Raw genomic sequence first — 20,609 nt, 5'->3', positions numbered from 1 at the left:
CTCAGACGCTTGAAAATGTGTGTATTGTCTTTTCCTTTTTTATTAAATTTTTTTCATACAGTATATTTTTATTATTCCCCTTCCCCAAACTCCTCCCAGGTCTTCCCTATCTTTCTACCCACATAACTTTGTTCTCTCTCTCTCTCTCTCTCTCTCTCTCTCTCTCTCTCTGTATTTTCACTGATGTGTTCTCATGCAACTGCCTTATAAGGGAGAAAGGAAAGAAAAAAAATGTTGTAGCATATAGAAAATTCTGGGAGAATCCGAATAACTCACTTTCTGCTGCATATACCAGAAACTGATGCTCCTGAGACCAGCCTCCCCCCACAGTCGACATGTTACCTTGGCAGGGTGTGGGTCAGCCATAGAAAAGTACATTTTTAGTGATCTTGGTGAAAGCTAGCCCCCAATCCAGACTCCGCTCTGCCATCCCCTAGGAATTTCCTTACCCACAGCCAGCTGAGGTAGTGTGCATCCCAGACGCTCCGCAATCGGAGAAAGGTCTTTTAGCTTGTTCTGCTGTTTTCTCCCTTCTTCACTTACAATTCTTTCCTTCAGCCACTGGTAGCACTGGGGATAACAAAAACATGGAAGCGGTGGTATCTTGTGTGAGTGTGATATCAAAGGTGGTAATTCAATAAATTATAAGAACCTCAGGGTGAGGCTGGAGAGGGCTCATCCGGTAGAGTGTCTTCTGCCCCTTCAGAGGACATGAGTTTGATTTCTAGCACATCAGATAGTTCACAACCACCTATAACTCTAGCTCCAGGGGATCCGATGCCCTCTTCTGGTCTCCAAGGGCACCTGAACTCAGGTGGCACACATAGGCGCGCGCACACACACACACACACACACACACACACACACACACACACACACACACACGCTCAGCTTTCTGTTAAGAGAGACTTTTGCTCTCTGAAGTTCATTGTTTTGTATTATTATTATAACTTGTCTCTTGCCTTATTCCATCCCTACCCTCATTGTTATTTTAAAATATTTTATTTATATGTATGTGCATGTGTGTGCAGATGCCCTCTGAGGCTAGAGGATGTTAGATCCTTAAGAGCTGGAGTAACAGGCAGTTATGAGCCACCCAACATTGGTTCTGGGAACTGAACTCAGGTTCTCTGCAAGAGTAGCAAGTGTTTTTAATCACTGGGCCACCTCTCCATTTCCCTAATATAATAATATGATAATTATAATAATTACAACAACAATAATAATATTATTATGGGGATTTTGTGTTGACTTCTTATTGTGGTTGGTTTTAATGCCACAAATTAGAATCAATCGAGTAGATGTTTAGAAGACAACCCAGGAAAGTACTCATTAAAAAAGGGGAAAAGATTGACCATGACCTGTAGACTATTGAGTTTACCTCCCAAAATATGAAAGGTCTCTGAGACTTTTTCACAGCCCTACTTTGCAGATGACTCTGCTCTTACAGGACATGTGTGGGAGTCCAGCTGGGTGACCAGCTCCAACATTTTTACGATAGGGTACTTTTGAAGAGTGAGGGATAAGAGATATTAGATAGAAGGGTAGAGGGAGAGAAACAGAAACACAGGATAGCCTCAGGAGAGCCTGGATCCGTATCCACTAGCCCTTTCTGTCTCTTCTAAAGGGCTTTTTATAGGAATGCCAAGGGGTGGAGCAAAAGACCTCCCCCTAGCTCAGCCAAGTGCAGACCCTTCCAATCACCTAGTAACCACACACATGGTCATGCAATCCTCTAATGCAACCCTGCTGGGTAAAGCAAGCTCAAATCTCACTAGGAAATCTTTGTGGGCCTCTGCAGAGATGGGAATTAATTCTCTAATATACAAGGCTAGCAGTAACCAGCTATCGGAGTGAGTCCCTCTAAGAACCTTCCTCTTTTCCTCACAACTATAGATCTGAACCTTCCCAGAGGCACCAGGAAGCTCTGCAGTTGGCAGTTGGCAGTTGGCCACAGACACTCTTCCCAAATGATTTCCATAGGCTGCTGGCTTTTTTCATTAAGTATTTTTTCATCCCTCTAAGAATTTCCGAAGAAAAGGATAACCACATTATGTTTTATTGTGATTTTTGGAATAATTTTGCAGATGTGAAAAGAGAAGGGCAGCCTGCCCCAGTTCTGTCTGCTCCTAGATATCAAAGGCTTATGGTCTGGCTCTGCACTTGGGACTTTGCTTGGGAACATGGCCAAGGCTTTCCCAGCTTCAGCCTTGGGAAGTCTCTGATTCTTCCAGAGGAAGGATGCCCGAAGTGACATCTCCAGAGATGACAGCTAGTGCCGGTGGTGATGGGGTGGATGGCTGTGAACAACGAGGACATGATTGGGGCCCAGGCAGCCTTCTTGAGCCAGGGCTGCCTGTGTCTGACGGCCCTGAACAGCTGTGGGTGTCCGAAGTGGGAAAATGTCCTAAACCTTACGTAAACTTCATGATTTTTCAGGGAAGCAATATCTCTGAATGTGACTCAAGCAGAAAATGAGAAAGGTAATAGACAAATGCTTTCGAACAGTTTTTTAAAAAGTAGAGTTCCTGAGATTTCAATATGTATCATGTACATTAAGAATGCTTCATTTATCAGTTCTATAGAACTCTATTTTTTGAGATAGTATATGTAATGATTTTTTTCTTAAGATTGGAATACACAGTCTCTCTTTCTATGTGTGTGTGTGTGAGAGAGACAGAGACAGAGAGACAGAGACAGAGAGAGAGACAGAGAGATGCACATACACCGGCCATATTGAAGGACTTCTACAAATAGCCCTCACTGGGGAAATGGCTCAGTGGGTAGTCCGGTGTTTGCTGCACAAGACCGAAGACCTGAGTTCGGATCCCCGGCCCCCACGCGATGACGTGTGTGCCTGTAATTCAAGCACTTCTACAGTGATATGGGTGGCAGAGACGGGAGAGTTCCAGAACCTCATGGGCCAGCTGGCCTGATGTCTAGAGGAGTGAGCAACAAAAAAGAGACCCTGTCTGACAAGATGGACAGTGAAGACGACACCTGGGGTGACTTCTGGCCACCACACATGCACAGTAGCACGTGTGTGCCCACACTCACTCACATAAACAGACACTCATTGAAACCTTCTCTTCTGACTATCAACACAATATGTTTCACTGTTGCCTTAATCAGTGGAATGCATAGGGAGTTAGGGTTTTAAAAAAATTACAGTGTTTATACTGCCTTCCTAATACCAAAGGAAACGCGAAGGGTTTTTTTTTGTTTGTTTGTTTTTGTTTTTGTTTTTTGGAAATAAACAGCTTTAACTTCTTTTCAAATGGGAAAATGTTAACTGTGGAAAGAGATGAAATCTAACTAAAATGTTCATTATAAAAGTGACCCTGTGTTTTGTAAGGTTGATGGTGAGTATGGTTGCCACTCTGTGGACGGCACAGTGCTGTGGATTCTGTTGCTCCATAATGTTCCCTTCCATATGTTCGTCTCTTGAGCATCTTGAACTAAGATACTTCGTGAACATCAGGGTTATTCCATTGGTCCCTGTATTCTCAGCAACCAACACATACAGTAATATTTGCCAACAACTAATTTATCTTATGTTTTGGGTTATCTCATTCATTCATTCATTCATTCATTCATTCATTCATTCGGAACTTATTGAATTGTGCCAGGTTCTGTGATGGATTAGAGAGCTTTAGTCAGTGTCTAGGAACTCAAGTGTTGTAGCTGAGTGTCCTTCCTCTTTCGATGATTTCCTCACCAGTCATGTTTGTAGCACCTTCTTTATGAAAAATACTCCAACAAAGTGGTACATGACTGAGCTGACCAAAGTATTTTTCTCTTTCAGCTACTATTGCTGGTCTCACAGGTTGGGCATTGCCTAACTCTGGCCATTCTTCTCTGGTCTGAAGTTAGTGAATCAAAGATCTCTTTTCTTCTAGGATACGTTCTCTTAAGGATGTGGCTGTTAGTTTTCCTGCTCCCAGCATCACTGGCAAGATTCATGAATAGTGGAAGAAAATGGCATATCCATATTAGAAATAAGTAGAGGAGACAGAGGACTAATAATGTTCAAGTCCATGGACAGATCCCTACTGAGCCATGCCCTACTCCATCCTCAAGGATTGTCTATGTGACAATAGAGTTCTTAGAATGAGATTGTTCACACTGAGGTCTGTCACTGAAGCCAGAGAACTTCAAGCCTCTGAAAGAAGTGTTGATGGACTAAACAGAGGAAAAGTGCAGGTAACTCAGTAAGTTTATAAGGCTACAGGCTTTGTTCTTAAGGATAAGATGGGAGAGCCACAAGAGGATGAAAAGAACACTCTGGGAGGCAAGGGAGAGTACAGTGCATTTGGGTGGGAAATGAAATAACATGGGATAGTAGAGACAAGAATGGGAACATAGACTTGACTTAGATTCCAAGAGGATTTGGGACTTATCCTGTAAGCAGGAACTGAGAAGTCATGAAAGCATTTTAAAATGGATTATGATATGGTCTTTTAGGAAGATAATTAACCACAAGGGCAGATTGTTGGGAAGAGGGAGGAAATGAGAGCATCCAAGTTCACTTGCAGTAAACCTGGTAAGGAAAGATGAAGACCTGCATTAGGGCTGTGCAGGGGCGGACCTGAGAGGTGGGATGTGGTCTGGAGGATGTGGTTGCTAGGCATGGTGAGGATGAAGAGGTGGTAATGTGAGGTGGCATTATGACATCTGACCAGGATGGCTAGACCTTGGGCAGAGCGAGGCATTGCTGATCTAGAGGAGAGTTAAGTTTGAGCAGAAGGGAATGTGGGAGTAGATTCTATTGGGCTTGACAGATACCCATGGGACATCTGTTAGACTGGAAGAAGCGGTTTGCTTCCCAACAGTGGAGTCAGAGCTGAGGATGTGGAGTTAAAAGTCATTGTTAGAGGGATGGAGCCAGCCAGAAGAGAAAGTTCCCTGGCTAATCTTGTTGATTGCAAGAGCCCTGGAGAGTCATTTTTTAAAAAGTGATTGATTCTTCAATTGTAGTTCAATATAGCAGACATAAAATACATTTCATTGATAATAACAACAGCAGTGTTATATGAACCATTTGGAGGGCTGTGTTAAAATTTGCCAATGTATCTATCTGTCCACTTGTCTCTCATTTTTCTATTAGCACTCTAATTTAGTCCTGAGGATGCCCTTCCATTTGCTGCTTTAATTTTTTATTTTCATTTTTCACTTTGGTAGTTCCGCTTGAGTGCTTCCCCAAGAACAGGCATGTTGCTCTGAACACACTGGAGAGTTCGTGGCAGTCTGCAGCCTAGCACCTGACGAACAGCTAGCTACCTTTCGCTTGGACAGGTTCTAAACATTTCCTGTTAATGTCCCTGTAGTGCCTACTTGACTGACTTCATGAAAGACAACATTTCCCCAGTTACCTTTTGGGCTTAGCCATAGTCAGTCATTTTGTGTGTTCTCCCCACCCCCCTCCCTACTTAGGTTAGTGCGTTTGTGGAAGTTTTCCATCTGTGTGTGAGCTTTTTATCAAACGGTGGTAGAGGCTGCACAGTCCCACCGACCAGACACAGCACAACTGCTTCTTCCCTTAAAGACCTGGGTGTGAAAGGAAACAGATGTCTCTGGGGAAGATAACTCACTGACAGCAGGAGGCCTGGCTTCTCATGTCAGCTTTATCTGTTAGGAGTTTATGGTCTTCGTGTTGCTTAATGTCCCTGGGCTTCAGTTTCTGCATCCGGCAGAAGCCTGCCTCTTGCGGGATTACTCTGAGAACAAATAGCCCACATATGTGAAGTGCTTTGAAATTTTGGGAAAGCCTATGAAAGAATACACAGATGGTCTCTAGCTTACCATTGTTTGACTTGGGATTTTCTTACTGATAAGCAGAAGATGTATCAATACAACCTCTGCTAGTCACTTTCAGTCCAATAGTCAATCAGTTACATGAGATAGCCAACTCTTTAGTATAAAAAGGATTTGTATTAGATGTTTTATTTTTCTTTTTTCAAGATAAGGCTAGGCTAAGCTATGATATTCAAATATTAAGTGCATTTTTGACAGGACATTTTGAGCTTATAATGCGTTTGTCTGGGCCTTACCCCATGGTAAGTAGAGGAGTGTCTATATAGCAATTTAGCTTAGCCACAACTGACTGCAAGCTACCTGTGTCCATTTCTCACTGTGAAGATAAAAGGGAGCCAAAGATAACGCACAGCTCCTTGGCACGTGGCAGGTGTTCAATAAAAGGACAGTTCTCAGTATTTCCTTTTCCGTCATGCCCTTCCTGCCTGCCACCATTTTCACATCTTGCCTAAGATGCCTTTAGTTTTTTTCCTCATGGACTTGTTTAGAATTTGTTCTGAACGACCTTCAGTTTTCAGGAACAAGATCTCATTAAATATTCTGAGATAACTGTGCTTTGGGATAATTAAAAAATGAGAACACTGTCATGTCAGCATGCTTTGGGGGATATTTATATCTTGTGATTTTAGAGAACAAACAAGCTAAAATCTCAACTCTTGTAGTCAGAAAAGCCTTGAGAAGTTTCTAGTTAGGGAAGTGTTGGTGGTCAGTTGTCCTGTCCCATCCATGTCTCTGTGTCCTGTCACTGCCCCCCCCCCCTCCGCCCGCCCCCCTAAAGAGCTGGGCTGTTCTGCTGGTTCAGCGCTAATCGAGGCTGGAGCCTGGGTCGGACATATGCTTCTTCTTAAGATGACTTTGGCTTGTCTGAATTTTTAAGATTCCTGTATTCTCTCTTCCTTGACATTTCAGAGTAATTTGTGATCGTAATGTTGTTGCACATTCTCTCAAGCTTTTAAAGAACAGACACCTTGTTGTTAATAAGAAAAGATGTTAGTACTCCCCAATAAGTTAATCAGCAGGAAGGGGCCTCCGATGGGACTGGGCAATGGGGAGTGGTCAAGTAAATGATGAACAGAACATTAAGAAACCCACCATGTGGTACAATACATATTGATTTAAAAAAATAAAATAAAACACCCACTGCGCAGACTGGAGGCTGGTGAGGGTGTGTTCAGTTTCTCTTTCCCGGGGCCCTCTTTCCTACTGTGCTTGGGGACAGGAAATGTAAGCCAACCTCAAACCATACCCAGCTACAGCTGTTTACCTCAAATGGATTAAGCCCTTATGGGTTAAGTTTTGTTTTCTCAAGAAAAGGAAAATTAAATCCTCTTACATAGAAAAGGGATTTTTAAGTTCTGTCACTTCCAGACAAGGAATGAAATACCTCCTTTAACATAAGAACAAGTAAGAATGTAGGGATTTGAGTCTGCAAGTCAACCAGGTCATTGGACACGTTCAGTCCTTAGAGACGAAATCTCTGTGCAGGCAGATTATGAAGGGCTGACTGATCCGTTGCCAGCAGCAGAGAGAGACCTGGGCAGGGTTGAGGGGGCCCTGCCAGAGGCCATGGCTAGCCAAGGCCACAGTGTGCTTAAGCTGAGAAGCCCTGGGCCGCTGCTCTGCTCCTAATCCATCATCTTCCCTTCTTCCCTCCCCTAGACTTTTCTAGAAGTTAAGGAAAATACCTTCAGTGATGCTCTAGAACTTTCTGGCACCCCATTTCCGTATTTTCCTGAAATAATTCCACAGGCAAGCGGGGACCATGTCATTGCACCAACCCCTGCGAGGGAAAAACAAAAACACAATCACAGAAACTTGCTTGTGCCGAGTGGGACCGAAAGCGAGGGTGTGTTTCAGCAGAGCTCAGTTCTAGAGGAAAGCTGGCCAGATAAATGAGTTAATACCAGCACCCGTCTTTCCATTACACCCTAGGACTTACAAATTGTGCCTCGTTCTTTTATAAACCAATTAAACATGTACTGTCTGTTCCTGGGAGTGAGCCTTCTAAGCGAGCCCGAAAATACGGCTTATTCATGATCTTTTCACGGCCACAATTCATAGACCAAGAGATAAGAGTTTCTGCTTGCACAGAGAGTCGGAGCTTCATTTCTCCACCAGTGCCTGACAGTACCTGGTGCTTAGCAGGAGCGCAGTCCGCACCCAGCAAATGCCTGGTGCTCGACAGAAACAGCACCAGCTATTGCTGAATCCAGCATTTGACTATTATTTTTAGGGGGAAAAAATCACCTCTGGAAACTGCTTTGGCATCTAGGCCTGAAAATGCAGCTTATTGATTGTTTCTAATATCCAAATTTCTTGTGTTTGTATTGCCTCTGTGTCCCCACCCTAGGCACTGCTTCCACACAAACTAATTGTCCTGACTTGGTGGTTGTTGTTGACTTCCTTCCGTCTTACCCAGGCCCAGGTACAGCACGAGAGACATGTGGTTGGACCTCTACGTGCTTTTGAAACGGTACTCAGTCTACTCACAGATGCATGTTTATGCTGGAGCAAGCACCTATGCAAATCAGCTTTATCCACTGCATCCTCTCTGTGTGTGCAGTTTTTGAACACCTGCTGAGTGTATGTCTGAAAGTCAATGTACAACTCTGTGATTGGCATCACAGGATCTTGTAGACTAACTATGGACCCACCTGATTCTGCCACTATCTCTGAGATGCACAGTTCTTGTCGTCTCTGTATCACATTATTTAGGGACATTTGGGAAAGCATTTTCCTAACACCCTCACCCCCATCCTTGATTCTCATATTTCAAAAAATGATCAGATGTAATTTTAAAGATTACCTATTTTATGGTAGAGCTCTGGCAGCTGGACCTCCACCTTCTCTCTCTGGAAAAGATGGTACTCAGCTTGTTCACAGACGGGTGGGATCATGTTGAACTGTCGTGCGACGGAATAGGCTTCCTAGGGACAGAAGAGATTGAAACTGAGTATGCTGATGAGAATTGGCGCTTCACTCTTCATTTCCATGGGGATGCTCATTCCAGTGGAGTAAATATGGAGCATGGAAATAAGCCAAACACATGCAAAGTTATGATCATAAACTTCACCAAGTGAGGTACCCAAGATGGGAAATCCTTATTCTTTGGGAGGGTTAGACTGAGTAAAGTCTAGGGCAAATTAGTCAAAGCTTGAATTATGGACTATTATAAAGAAGATTTTGTTTGAATATGGTTAGGTTCTTAAAGAAATAAAACTCAAACTAAACACTCAGAAGTAATCTATAAGTGGCATGTTATAAGCAGAATAGTTACCAATAAGCTTATTGTAAGAAAGCTATAATACTCTATTCCCATTTCTCATTAGCTTTGAAATTCTCTCTGCCCCTTTGTCAGCAAAGAACATGCTAAACATGATTCTTGTTGGAGATCTGGGCCCCTGTGTTTGTTCTAAACTGCCAGCCCTGCTAGCCATCTCCCTAATGATGGAACAGATCACAGCATTCCAATGCCATGGTATTGTGAGAAAAGTCTGCAGAAGATATTGCAACTTAAGCATGTATCTAAAAAACAATGATATGGTGCTCAGCAGCCATCAAAACTAGAAAATAACTCACCATGATCTCCATTGCGCTCCACCTCGAGGTGCCCCAGTACATTGCCATGCCTTGATTGATCACGTGCGTCATGGCTCGAACAATTTCTACGGAAGCCCAAAAAGTATTCCATGAACTTATCTACTTTACACAGTTAGGTGTTTTCCTTCTTCTCTCCCAAAGTTAGAAATTTAATGTAATTATTTGATTAGTGTAATTACTCTTACACTGGTGACAGCATACATTGACCATCTGTGGTTTGGAGGCTTGACAGTACTTTTAACAGTACTTTTAGGGAAACTGACACTTCATTTTCAGTTTGCAACAATATTAAACAGTATTAAAAATGTAACGACCGCCACAGCTTCTTCCTTTACTTGTATTGCTTGATGGTTCTTGTTCACAGAGCGAGAAGGGAGGGGAGGCATTTGTTTTGACTGTAGAATGTAGGGTCGTAGAGGCTGAACGCCCTGTCTCTCTGTATGGTGGATTTGCAGAGCTGTTCCTTATCCTCAAGAGCCATTTCATAGAGATGACTCAATAACTGTGTCTCACAGGAAGATAAACATATAAAACGCTGAACAAACAGCTGAAGCCACAGGGACTCAAAGCCCACTTTGACACACCCTGTCCTTGACTACTTGGAACTAAACTTTGTTCTAAGACACCCATGTAATTGATTTCACCAGGGCCTGCTGGTGGGCCCACCCAGTTTACACATTAGCCTCTTTCTGCTTAATAGCACATTTCCTGATCAGGAAGATTAATCCTCTCCCCATGGAGTGGAGCTAGGCTAATCCTCTTGGCACCAGCCAGATGAGCTACAGAACTCAGAGGCATGAAGAGCCTCAAGTTCAAGCTAGCCAAATCCTCAGATAGCACTGGATTTCTTTTGCTTCCACAAAGCACATTAACGCCACTCCAGGATGCCAGATCCCTGGATGTATTTAAAGGGTCAAGGTCTTGGACTTCTTTATGTCCCAATAATACCCATAGATTAAATGTCCTTCAAAACAGAATCCTTGCTCAAGAAAGAATTGGGGTAGATACATTCCTCTCTCTCTCTCTCTCTCTCTCTCTCTCTCTCTCTCTCTCTCTCTCTCTCTTTTCTCCCCCCCCCCCCAGCTTCCTCCCATCTCTGTCTTTCTTCTTTCTTGTTCTTTGGGACAGAGTGTCACTGTATAGCCTTGACTGGCCTGGAATTCCCCTAGGTAGATCAAGCTGTTCTTGAATTTATAGCAATCCTCTGGTTTCTGCCTCCTGGGTGCTGTGATTACAGATGTATACCCAGCTTGGGGTAGATGTCATCTTATTTGTGTTTATATTGATAGGGCAGGATTCTGATTGAGAGAGCCAAGGTGAGGGTCTTAGCATCTTTGTTGGTTGGCTTACATGTGTTGTTTTAAGGTTCCCTTGGTTTGTTTGTTTTAAAGATGGGAATGCTTTTATTCACTATTGTCTAACAAAGAATTTGGCCTATTAGCTAAACACCCTTTTCTTGTGATCAGTATCCTATCATGGCACTTAACTGTGTTTATTTATCCCTTAGACAAATGTGATAAAAAGTATAAGAAACCTTTCTGCTCTCCTTCAAAGAGCACACAGAGATGATAAAACTTCCTTGATGCTGAAGCCATTTTTTTTTTTCATTTTTGCCTTAGCTGAGCCACCTCCATCATTATAAGTCCCTTCCTGTTTGTGTCCTGTTTCTTCCAGAGCTGGGAGCTCATCCAGTCAGCATGTTCATTAGCACCTGTTGTTCTGGAGCTGGATATGCTGAGGTGTGCCAAACATGTTGGTAACCCCGAGAGGTTCACAGAGCAAGCTGAATTGGAAGACTTCCCCATCTGTTCTATGCAGACAACGTAGCTGAAGTTTTCTCCAGTCCTGCCTGGCCCACGGTCAGGACAAACCTCTCTCACCTGCCAGTCCTGCGGCTGCTCAGACCCAACCAAGTAAACACACAGAGACTTATATTGCTTACAAACTGTATGGCTGTGGGAGGCTTCTTGTTATCTAGTTCTTTTATCTTAAATTAACCCATATCTATTAGTCTATAAGTTGCTATGTGGCTCATGGCTTACTGGTACCTTACATCTCACTTTTCTTTCTTTCTTTCTTTTTTTTTTTTTTTTTTTTTTTGGTTTTTCGAGACAGGGTTTCCCTGCATAGCTTTGCGCCTTTCCTGGAACTCACTTGGTAGCCCAGGCTGGCCTTGAACTCACAGAGATCCGCCTGGCTCTGCCTCCCGAGTGCTGGGATTAAAAGCGTGCGCCACCACCGCCCGGCAACATCTCACTTTTCATGGCAGGCAGCTAGCAGTGTCTCCTGACTCAGCCTTCCTGTTCCCAGAATTCTTTTCTCTGCTCGTCCCGCCTATACTTCCTGCCTGGCTACTGGCCAATCAGCATTTTATTTATATAGAGCAATATCTACAGCACAGACAAGGTAAAGGAGACAGAGCAGCCAGGTGGCCAGGCCATGGGAAGTTACCTAAGCGTTGATCAGAGCAGTTAAGATGGAGGGGACGTTGTGACTTTTTGAAGACTTATTCATTTACTTGTTGAACACATTTAGTGTAAAAGCCTGGTATTTGTCACACACAGTGCTGAATCCTGGACCCATCTGTTAGTAAAATGAAATTCCTAGACTTGGGGAGATTAGGCTTAGATGGCAAAGATGGATAAATAAAGAAGTGATTATAAAATGCAGAGTGTTATTGAAAAGTATAAGAAGGTCTAGATAGGAAATGAAAGGGAAGATCTACTGAGTTAGGGCTAGGAATGCCTCACTTGGGAATTATGCTGAAGAATTAACATGAAATCATGTGAAGCATGGGAGAATAACATTTTAGGATGATGGAAGAGCATGTACAGGACACTGAAAACAGAAAGAGCTCAGTGGATTCCCACAATTGAAACAAAGCTAGGTAGCAGAAACCCAGCAAGGAAGGGCAGGAGTTAGAGATAAAGTTGGCAGAGGGCAAACCAAACTGTATGTTCTAGAACGTTGAATGCAGTTGTTACCATTTTCAGTCAAGGGAATGAGAGAGACATCGTGTAATCAGAGTTTGTATCTCAGAACGCCATCCCTGCCTATGCTGTGAAGAACCAGTGAAAGAGGAAGCCCTGGAGTATGGGCCTCCGGGAAGATTCTGCCATGTTGCAAGAGTGACCTGGAGGAGGGTTTTGGTAATTAAGACGGATCAGACTGAGTGTGGCACATAACAGACAGGAAGAAATCAAGGCCTTCTCCCAGATACCTGACTGCTTATAGAGAAGAGGGCAATGGGAGGAAGCCAAGGGCTCTTCTTCGGATGTGAGGAACATGGGAGATGCTGTGGGTGACACTGTGGGGGATGTTGAGTTGAGGAGTCTGAAGCCCTGAGATAATGAGTGGCTCCTGCTGGACGCTGGGTTGTTAAGGAGAGCAGCTTACTGACTGTGCTAAGTCAGAGGGGTGGAAGTCTGAAGAGAAAAAGAGACGAGGTCTTCATTGCCAGCATGAGGTCACAGAGAGGACCCTGTGCAGTCAGCGGACTGACTGGTCAGGAGCCACTGGGGAGGGACAATTTAGAGCCAAGAACACAGGGTGCTTCAAGAAGGAGGACCATGGGGCGGAACACGGAACAACCATGTCAGAGGCTGCAGACACAGTGTCTGCAGAGAGCGGCTGCAGACAGGAGAGCCATTTCAGTGTCATTGTGAGGGCCCAAGGCCAGGCTGCAGTGTTGGAAGAATGGAGGGGCAGGCAGGTTTGGAGACAACCTGGACAAACTCAAAACGTTTTCAAATGAAGGAAGTAGAGAGAACAGTCATTCAGGGGATGCTCAGGGAGAGGTTAAAGATGGAGAGGTGAGAGACTACCTGGGTGCCATTGGGAATGGCCCAGAATGGGGGGTTCACTGATGAGACCCATAGTGAGACTGTGAAGGGAGGGGGTGGAGTGCCTGGGGGTGGGGGATCCATACCACGATCAGGGGCCAGCTGGGTTTGTGGAGCTCAGGGGGAGGTTTGATGCTGTCTTCTCAATGGACTGGGACACGGTGGAAAGGGTGGGTGTGAGAGGTGAGGCCGAGCTGCACAGGCCTTTAGTTGCCGGCCACACCTTCTCTCCATTGTGTGTGGCTCTCAAGGGAGGGCAGGGGGGGAACTGGGCAAGGAGGCCCCAGGAGTTCTTGTCTGTGGGGGAGGCTCAGCCCCCTAAGCAGAACTTGAGGGAGAATTGAATAGGTAGCAGCTTAAATTTATGTGAAGTTCCTATAGCATTTATTTATTAATCCCCTGAATTTAGTTTGCCAACAGGAAATAACTTTATCGGTGGCTCAGGTGTTTTTTTTTTAACATGGTGCTCATTTATTAAGCCACTAGAGGGCAGCATTGTTGAAAGAAAAAAATCCTGACACTAAGACTGTTTTGCTTGTGAATTATAGAAATTCATTTTTTTATTTTTAACATGATAAAGAAATTAAAGCATAGGATTTTAAAATAAAAATGATTACATTATTTATGTGTTTATTGTGTGTGTGTGTGTGGGGGGGGGTACGTCCGTGAGCCATGGCAGTTTATGGATGTCATAGGTCAGAAGTGGGTTCTACTCTTTCAACATGTGTGAGTCCCAGGGATGGAATATGCAGTAAGCACCTTTACCTGCTGAGCCATCCTGACAGCCCATGGAAACGCACTTAAAGGCTTATACTATCACAGCATTGATTCAGAGCGAAGAAAGGACACTAGATTGACTAGTTAGGATGCTACAATCATGGGGCTCTGAGAAAGAACATTGGCAGAGGTGAAGTCTGCTCCCCAGAACTGACCCTGGCTCTCTCTGTCCAGATGTTTTCAGCAGCCTCAGCCCCTGCTGTTCTCAGCTCTGCCTGCACGATAGAAACAACCTCACCTCCCACCCCCACCCTAAGGCTGAGCGTTAAAAACTGCCCATGCTAAGACTCTACTGCGGGTCTATTATGTCGGTCGGGCAGAGGCCCTGGCATGAATATTTTAGAAACCTGGCCTGGTTGGTTCGCTTACTGTACCTCTGGTCTCCAAGTGCAGCTGCTGGCCTAGGAACTTATTACCAAGGCACAGCCTCTAGTCCTACCTCAAGACTAAAGGACTGCAAATCGTAATCATGTGGTGCAGCCTCTGACACCACTCACTGTATCCTTCCCAAGGCACGTCAATGACAAAGTCCTCCAGCCTCCCTTCTCTGCCGTGTCCCATCTAATTGAACGCTTCTTTAACCTTTACCTTAGTTATTTGCCTTAGGACTTAGGTAAGCAGATAGTAAGATGAACACATATGCACACCCATACACGCTGACATGAACCAGCTCGTTGGAGAGTCTGATAAAAATACCTAGTTCCACGTCTTAGTTTCCACTAAGGAGACTGTGTGACCCTCCCTTCCCCTCCTTCCCTTTCCCCCCTTCTTTTCACTTCCTCTCTCCCTTCTGTCACTGAGCAGAGTCTCTCTATGAAACTCAGCCTAGTCCAGAACTTGCTAGGTAGTCCAGGCTGCCTTCAGATTTGCAATCCTCCTGCCTCAGTGTCCTGGGTGCTTGGATTAGTAGATACACATACACTCAAAAGTTTGAGAAAAGCTATCTATTTGGTAATAAGACTTTGTTAGGTCCTCCCAGCCTTTCTCAGGTTGAAATTTTATTCTTCAACCTGATGATTCTCCTTGGGCTCCCAGGCCAAATGGAGCTGGCCTTACTAAATTCTGCAGGTCAGTTTTCTCTCTAGGTACCTTATTTCCACCTCTAAAATTAAGATGATACTGATCATGTGGAATTCGTTCCCGGCGGGTGCAGATCATGCATGTAGATGCTCGTGACTCTGAGGCACCACCACGAACCGCATAGCCAGTGAGTCAAACGTGGCCTGGTTCCTTCTCAAAGAGACCCAGCTCTCACATTTTAATACACTCTTCTTTCATTAATGGAGTCCATCTGGGCTTAAAATGTGCATTCCATGCCAAAGGAATGACGCAAACATTTTGAGTGAAAAGTTTTGGATAACAAATATTTTAATTTTGAAACCAGACCACACATAAAGCACGATAGCTTCTAAACCCGTCTCCATTGCCTTCTCCTAAATACGAAATGGCCCCAACACTTTGGCAGTTGCGAGCAGATGCTAAGAGTATATGAACAACGAAGCATGAGGACTAAGGACATAAATGTATAGAAATTAGTGTCTATATCAAATACAGTTACTCAAACGAATCTGGACACGGAGACAAAGGATCAAGCCGGAAGTCTGTGAGACAGTGCACTGCAGTTTCCTTTGACTGGAGGTGAGGAGACAGACCGGGAGTCCACTGTGTTTGGACACGGCTAAAAGCTGGGATAGTATGCTTGTAAAGTGCTGGGAGAAAATTCAAACTTACTGTATTTAGTATGCATTTTTTCCATATTTCCCAAGCTTTACATAAATCTGTATTATGTTTTTTTGTAATGGAAAAATAAAAAAAGAAAACTTATCACCTGAGAAAGGCATCATTTCCAACACGTACATGTCACAGCTTTAACTAAATGCTGCTTTTTAGAGCTGGAAAGTGGTTGGATATTGGCAGTGAGGCATGGCTCGATTCTGTGTGGTCTCAGAGGCTCTTTACGAGGCAGGGAGTCAAAGGTTTTTTTGAATTTTCGACTTTCCCCAGATGTACACCTGTTTACATGTATGCATTATAGGCCAGGATCTGAGTCTGAGGGAGACTGCATTTTTGTTCTGAGTTTAGGCCTAAAGTCTAAAGACAGAAAGGAGACCAAGAGAGGGTCACGGGCAATGAGGAAGGACAGAGTACAGGCAGAAGGACAGGAGTCATGACAGAGGATGGAAAGCCAGTGTTTTTCTTCTACTTTTAACTTGGTCACAGGACTGTTGTAATTTTCATTTGTGCTGCCAGATGTGATGTGTGGATTCAACTTTTTGTGTATTGAAGTAGCAAGAATCACTTTGCACTCCAAAAGGATCCAACATGTGTTAGTTCTTTGAGGCAGTGAGTGTGGGGCTTTCCGTGTGTGTGTGTGTGTGTGTGTGTGTGTGTGTGTGTGTGTGTGTGTGTGTGTTCCTTTTAATTCCACTATTAGTGTAGTAGGAAGTAGACATGAGTAATCACTGGATATATTTGTTGCACTGGCCAACTAGAAAAATGATTTTTTAAAAAACAATTGTTTTGGGGAGAGGGATTTTGTAACCTAAATTTTTCTCTTTTTCTCTTCTGCTTGAAATTACCTCGCTTTTTATTAAAATGTTAACACATACATAGTTATATCACCATAAATAAAATAGGGTATGATTTTAAAGAAAGAGGCAAGGCTTAAGAAGATGCTGACCCTGGCATACACTCAAGGACTTCAGTTTCAACAGAGAAGTTGTTATGAACACGGGCAGAAAATGTAAGTCTAGTCCCAGATACAATTGTCATTCCAAACCAGTTGTTTTATTTCTCTCTCTGTCTTTAGTTGTTTTCTTTTTAAACTCCAGAAGCCACTGCTGGTGGTTTCTTTGCAGCTTTGAGATTTGCCCTTGGATTTGTATGATTTGTCCATCATTTTCGGGACTGCAGAGATGTCTCTGCCTCTCAGCTCAGAGCCTAGAGCAAGAAGACTGCCTTTTCTCAGTCTTCTTGGACTGGAACCTACTCAGAAGTAGAGGGAGGTGTGCTCAGCACACCTATTATGAAAGAGCTGTCGATTGTCCTAGGAGAATCTGGCTCCACTGTACAGGGCACCCACTAGGATTCAGAAGACCCTGATAACCTGAGACTCATATCAAGACCTTGCTGGACCTTAGTTTCTTTGGTGCAGAAAAACAGATTGATAGTAATTAAGCAGTGTGTAATCTTTGTAATGACTGTTTAAGTCAGTTATATTTTACCCTCATTTTATTGATGCAGAACCAGGGAGAAGCAAAGTCACTTGGGCAGGGTTCCAGTGTGCAGCCTTGACATTCTGGAGCTTTATATCGGCAAGGACAGTGAGCTGTCCATCCTGCAGTCCTCAGACTCTGCTCTGACAATCTGTGGTTTTCTTTGAACTGAGATACTTTGAAGTGAGTCCTAGCTGTTGTTGGAATGTGATTCTGAGTTTCAATCTGATTCTGAAATATGAATTAGGTTATTGAAATACACATTTTCAGCCTTTTAAAAATATTTTATGTGCATGGGTGTTTTGCCTACACGTATGACTGTGTACCACATGCCTGGTGCTGGAGGAAGCTGGAAGAAGGCATTGGATATCCTGACACTGCAGTTACAGATGGTTGTGAGCCACCATGTGGGTGCTGGGAAGCAAACCCAGGTCCACTTGAAGAGCAGCCAATGCTCTTAATCACTGAGCCATCTCTCCAGCCCACCTTCAGCCTTTTAGCTCAAGCCCTAAGGCTTTGGGGGAAAAAAGCAGTTGCTGTTTAGCATTGCTGAGTCTATTAGTCTGTAGGACATAGGACACCAGGACAAGAAAGCTGGGCCATTTGTAGCCCACCCACACCTTGGCAAAGCATAGGTGGATAGAGGTTGGAGAGACAGTTCCCTGAGATTTGTGTTCTGTGGTACAGGTTGAATATTTCTTATTCTAAATGCTTGAGAAAACAAGTGCTTCAAATTTGAGGATGTTTTGGATTTTTGAATATTTGCATATACGTAACCTTGGCATGGGAGTCAAGTCTAAATGCAAAATTCATTTATGGCTCATATATACTTCACATACAAAGATAAAGGTAATTTTATACTCCCCCATATATATTTAATATTTACTTTTATAATGTTATATATAGTATCTCTATATTAATATCTATTATATTTAATAAATTAACAAATATATTTAACATATTACATAATATAACATACAATAAATAACAATAAATAAATATAATAAATGCTTATTTAATAGTAACTACTAATATTTATAAATAATATATTGTATTTTAAATATTTGTTTATTTATTTATTTATTTATTTATTTATTTATTTATTTATTTATTTATTTATTTATTTATTTATTTATTTATTGTCAAGACAGGATTTATGTAGCCCTGACTGTCCTGAAGCTCCCTCTATAGACCAGGCTGGCTTCAAACTCAGAGATCGGCCTGCCTCTGGCTCCTGAGTGCTGGGATTAAAGGCGTCGCCACCATGCCTGGCTTATTTTATCCAATATTTGAAGTGTACCTGTATTTCTCCTGTGACCTATCCCAGGAGGTCAGGTGTGCAATTTTCCTTTTATGGTGTCATGTCAGTGCTGAAATAAAATTGAATTTTGAAAAATTTTTGATTTTAAATGTTTGGAGTAGGGACATTTTTGTTTGTTTTGTCTTTCGAGACAGAGTTTCTCTGTGTAGTTCTGGCTGTTCTGGAACTCGTTCTGTAGACCAGGCTGGACTTGAACTCACAGAGATCTTCCTGCCTCTGCCTTCCATGAGCTGGGAAGGGATGTTAACCTATCTCCTAGTAGCCCATCCATCCCCTGTACTTATCACATAAGTTCAAACTTTCTAAAGTCCTGGCACTTGAGGATCCCATCTGTGAAACTTGCAGATAAGGATGCTCCATGGAGAAAGAGTCTGTCTTTGCTGTAATTTCTCTGGACAAAGGCAGGCTGCCCTGGGAGCTCTGCTCTTTCCTAGCATAGCCCTCTCTAGAGAAAGAGGCCCTGTGAAGCTGTATATTTGTAATATTATTTCTTCCTTCATCATACACCTACTCTTTAGTCCTAGCAAGAGAATGACTTCCCATTTTACCTGTAGAGAATGCTTAAGGCAAAGGCGTAGCTCACTCACTCGCTTTCTTTTTTTAAAAAGAATGTATTATTTTTATGCATACGAGTGTTTTGTCTGCATGTATGTGTGTGCACTACATTAAGTGCCTTGTACCCTGGGGACCAGAAAGGAGCATCAGGTCACCTGGAACTGGAGTTGCAGATTGCCACATCTCCAGTCCCAGAACATAGCTTTCTTCTCTTTCAGTTCTTCTCTTGACTCACCATTTCCCTGTAACAATTTTAGTATCACATCTAGACTGCTGATACTCTCCAAGATGTAATTATATAGAATATGGATAAGGAGTTGCACTTTTCCCTCCAACACAAGCTTAAACAGAACCTGACAATTTCCTAATAAAACCTGTGATTTCAAGTTATTAAATTCTAATTCCCATTTGCTTAATACTAAGTGGTTGTAGTTAAAGAGACATGTCTTGTCTCAATTAAAGGGAGATAGCATCCTTGATAAATACAGAATGCAAAGCAATTATTTAATATGTCAAATTCATTAGGGTCAATGAACAATGGAACAAATCGCAATTAATTAAAATGAAATTTGTCGGGAGCAAGGCAATGAATAAAAAAAATTAAAAAACAAGCCTAAGTGAACTTAAACTCCTGGATTTGCATTTTTTTTCCTGGATAAGTGGCATGTCTGTGAGGCCACACATCCTCTAATCTGTAGGTTAAGGGAAGGTGATTCTGTATGTATGCTAGGGTTTCCTTTGGCGATGTAACTGAAATCAACCTGCAATAAAGGAACTTTCATAGTTTGAACACGGCCATACTGGTTAAGTCTTTGTCAACTTGATACAAGCTAGGGTCACCTGGGAGGAGAGAACTTCAGTTGAGAAAATGCCTTTATCATATTGGCCTATAGAGAAGTGTGTGTGACATTTTCTTGATTAATGACTGATGTGGGAGGATTCTGAGGGTGGTGCCATCCCTGGCAAGTGGTCCTGAGTTGTGTAAGAGAGCAAGATGAGCAAGCAGATGAGCAGTGTTCCTCCATGACCTCAGCTCAGTTTCTGCTTCCAGGCTCCTGCCTTGAGTCCCTGACCTGCCTCCCCTCAGTGATGGACTGTGTGTGACTCCTCTTCTCTCCGAACTGCTTTTGGTCATGATGTTAATTTGAGCAATAGAAAGCAAATTAGGACAACAGGCCTTCCTGATCTGGGGTATCCTCCTGACATAAAGGAAAATATTAAAACATAAAAAGAGATTTTTTTCTTCTACTAAAAATTTTAAGTTTTACACTTGTCATGTTTCTGACCTATAAGCTATTTTAGTATATAGATGTTACAAAATAAGGACTTAGTTTCATTTATTTATTCTTACCACAGAAAATAGCCATTTTTCCCTGACTATTTATTAGGATTTTTTTTTTTTTGTCAACTTGAGGCAAGGTAGGGTCATCTAGGAAGTGGGAACTTCAACTGAGAAAATACCTCCATCAGACTGGCTTGTAGGCA

General features: G+C 42.9%; 1 protein-coding gene across 2 annotated transcripts in view; it reads right to left on the bottom strand.

Annotated features, from left to right (window-relative positions):
• The window catches only part of Kcnab1 (potassium voltage-gated channel subfamily A regulatory beta subunit 1), a 368,345-nt gene that overhangs the window by 12,067 nt on the left and 335,669 nt on the right, over positions 1–20,609 (bottom strand). For both annotated transcript variants that reach the window (XM_076574194.1, XM_006972621.4), the window contains exons 9-12: positions 9,394–9,479; positions 8,621–8,741; positions 7,500–7,594; positions 450–570 (exon numbers count right to left, since the gene is read on the bottom strand). In XM_076574194.1, the coding sequence (XP_076430309.1) occupies positions 450–570; positions 7,500–7,594; positions 8,621–8,741; positions 9,394–9,479 (423 nt within the window). The remainder of the gene's footprint in view (positions 1–449; positions 571–7,499; positions 7,595–8,620; positions 8,742–9,393; positions 9,480–20,609) is intronic.

This window comes from Peromyscus maniculatus, chromosome 6, assembly GCF_049852395.1.
Source record: "Peromyscus maniculatus bairdii isolate BWxNUB_F1_BW_parent chromosome 6, HU_Pman_BW_mat_3.1, whole genome shotgun sequence".
Classification (NCBI taxonomy): Eukaryota; Metazoa; Chordata; class Mammalia; order Rodentia; family Cricetidae; genus Peromyscus; species Peromyscus maniculatus.
Note: the sequence above shows the minus strand (reverse complement) of the source record. Positions and strands in the feature narration are given on the sequence as shown.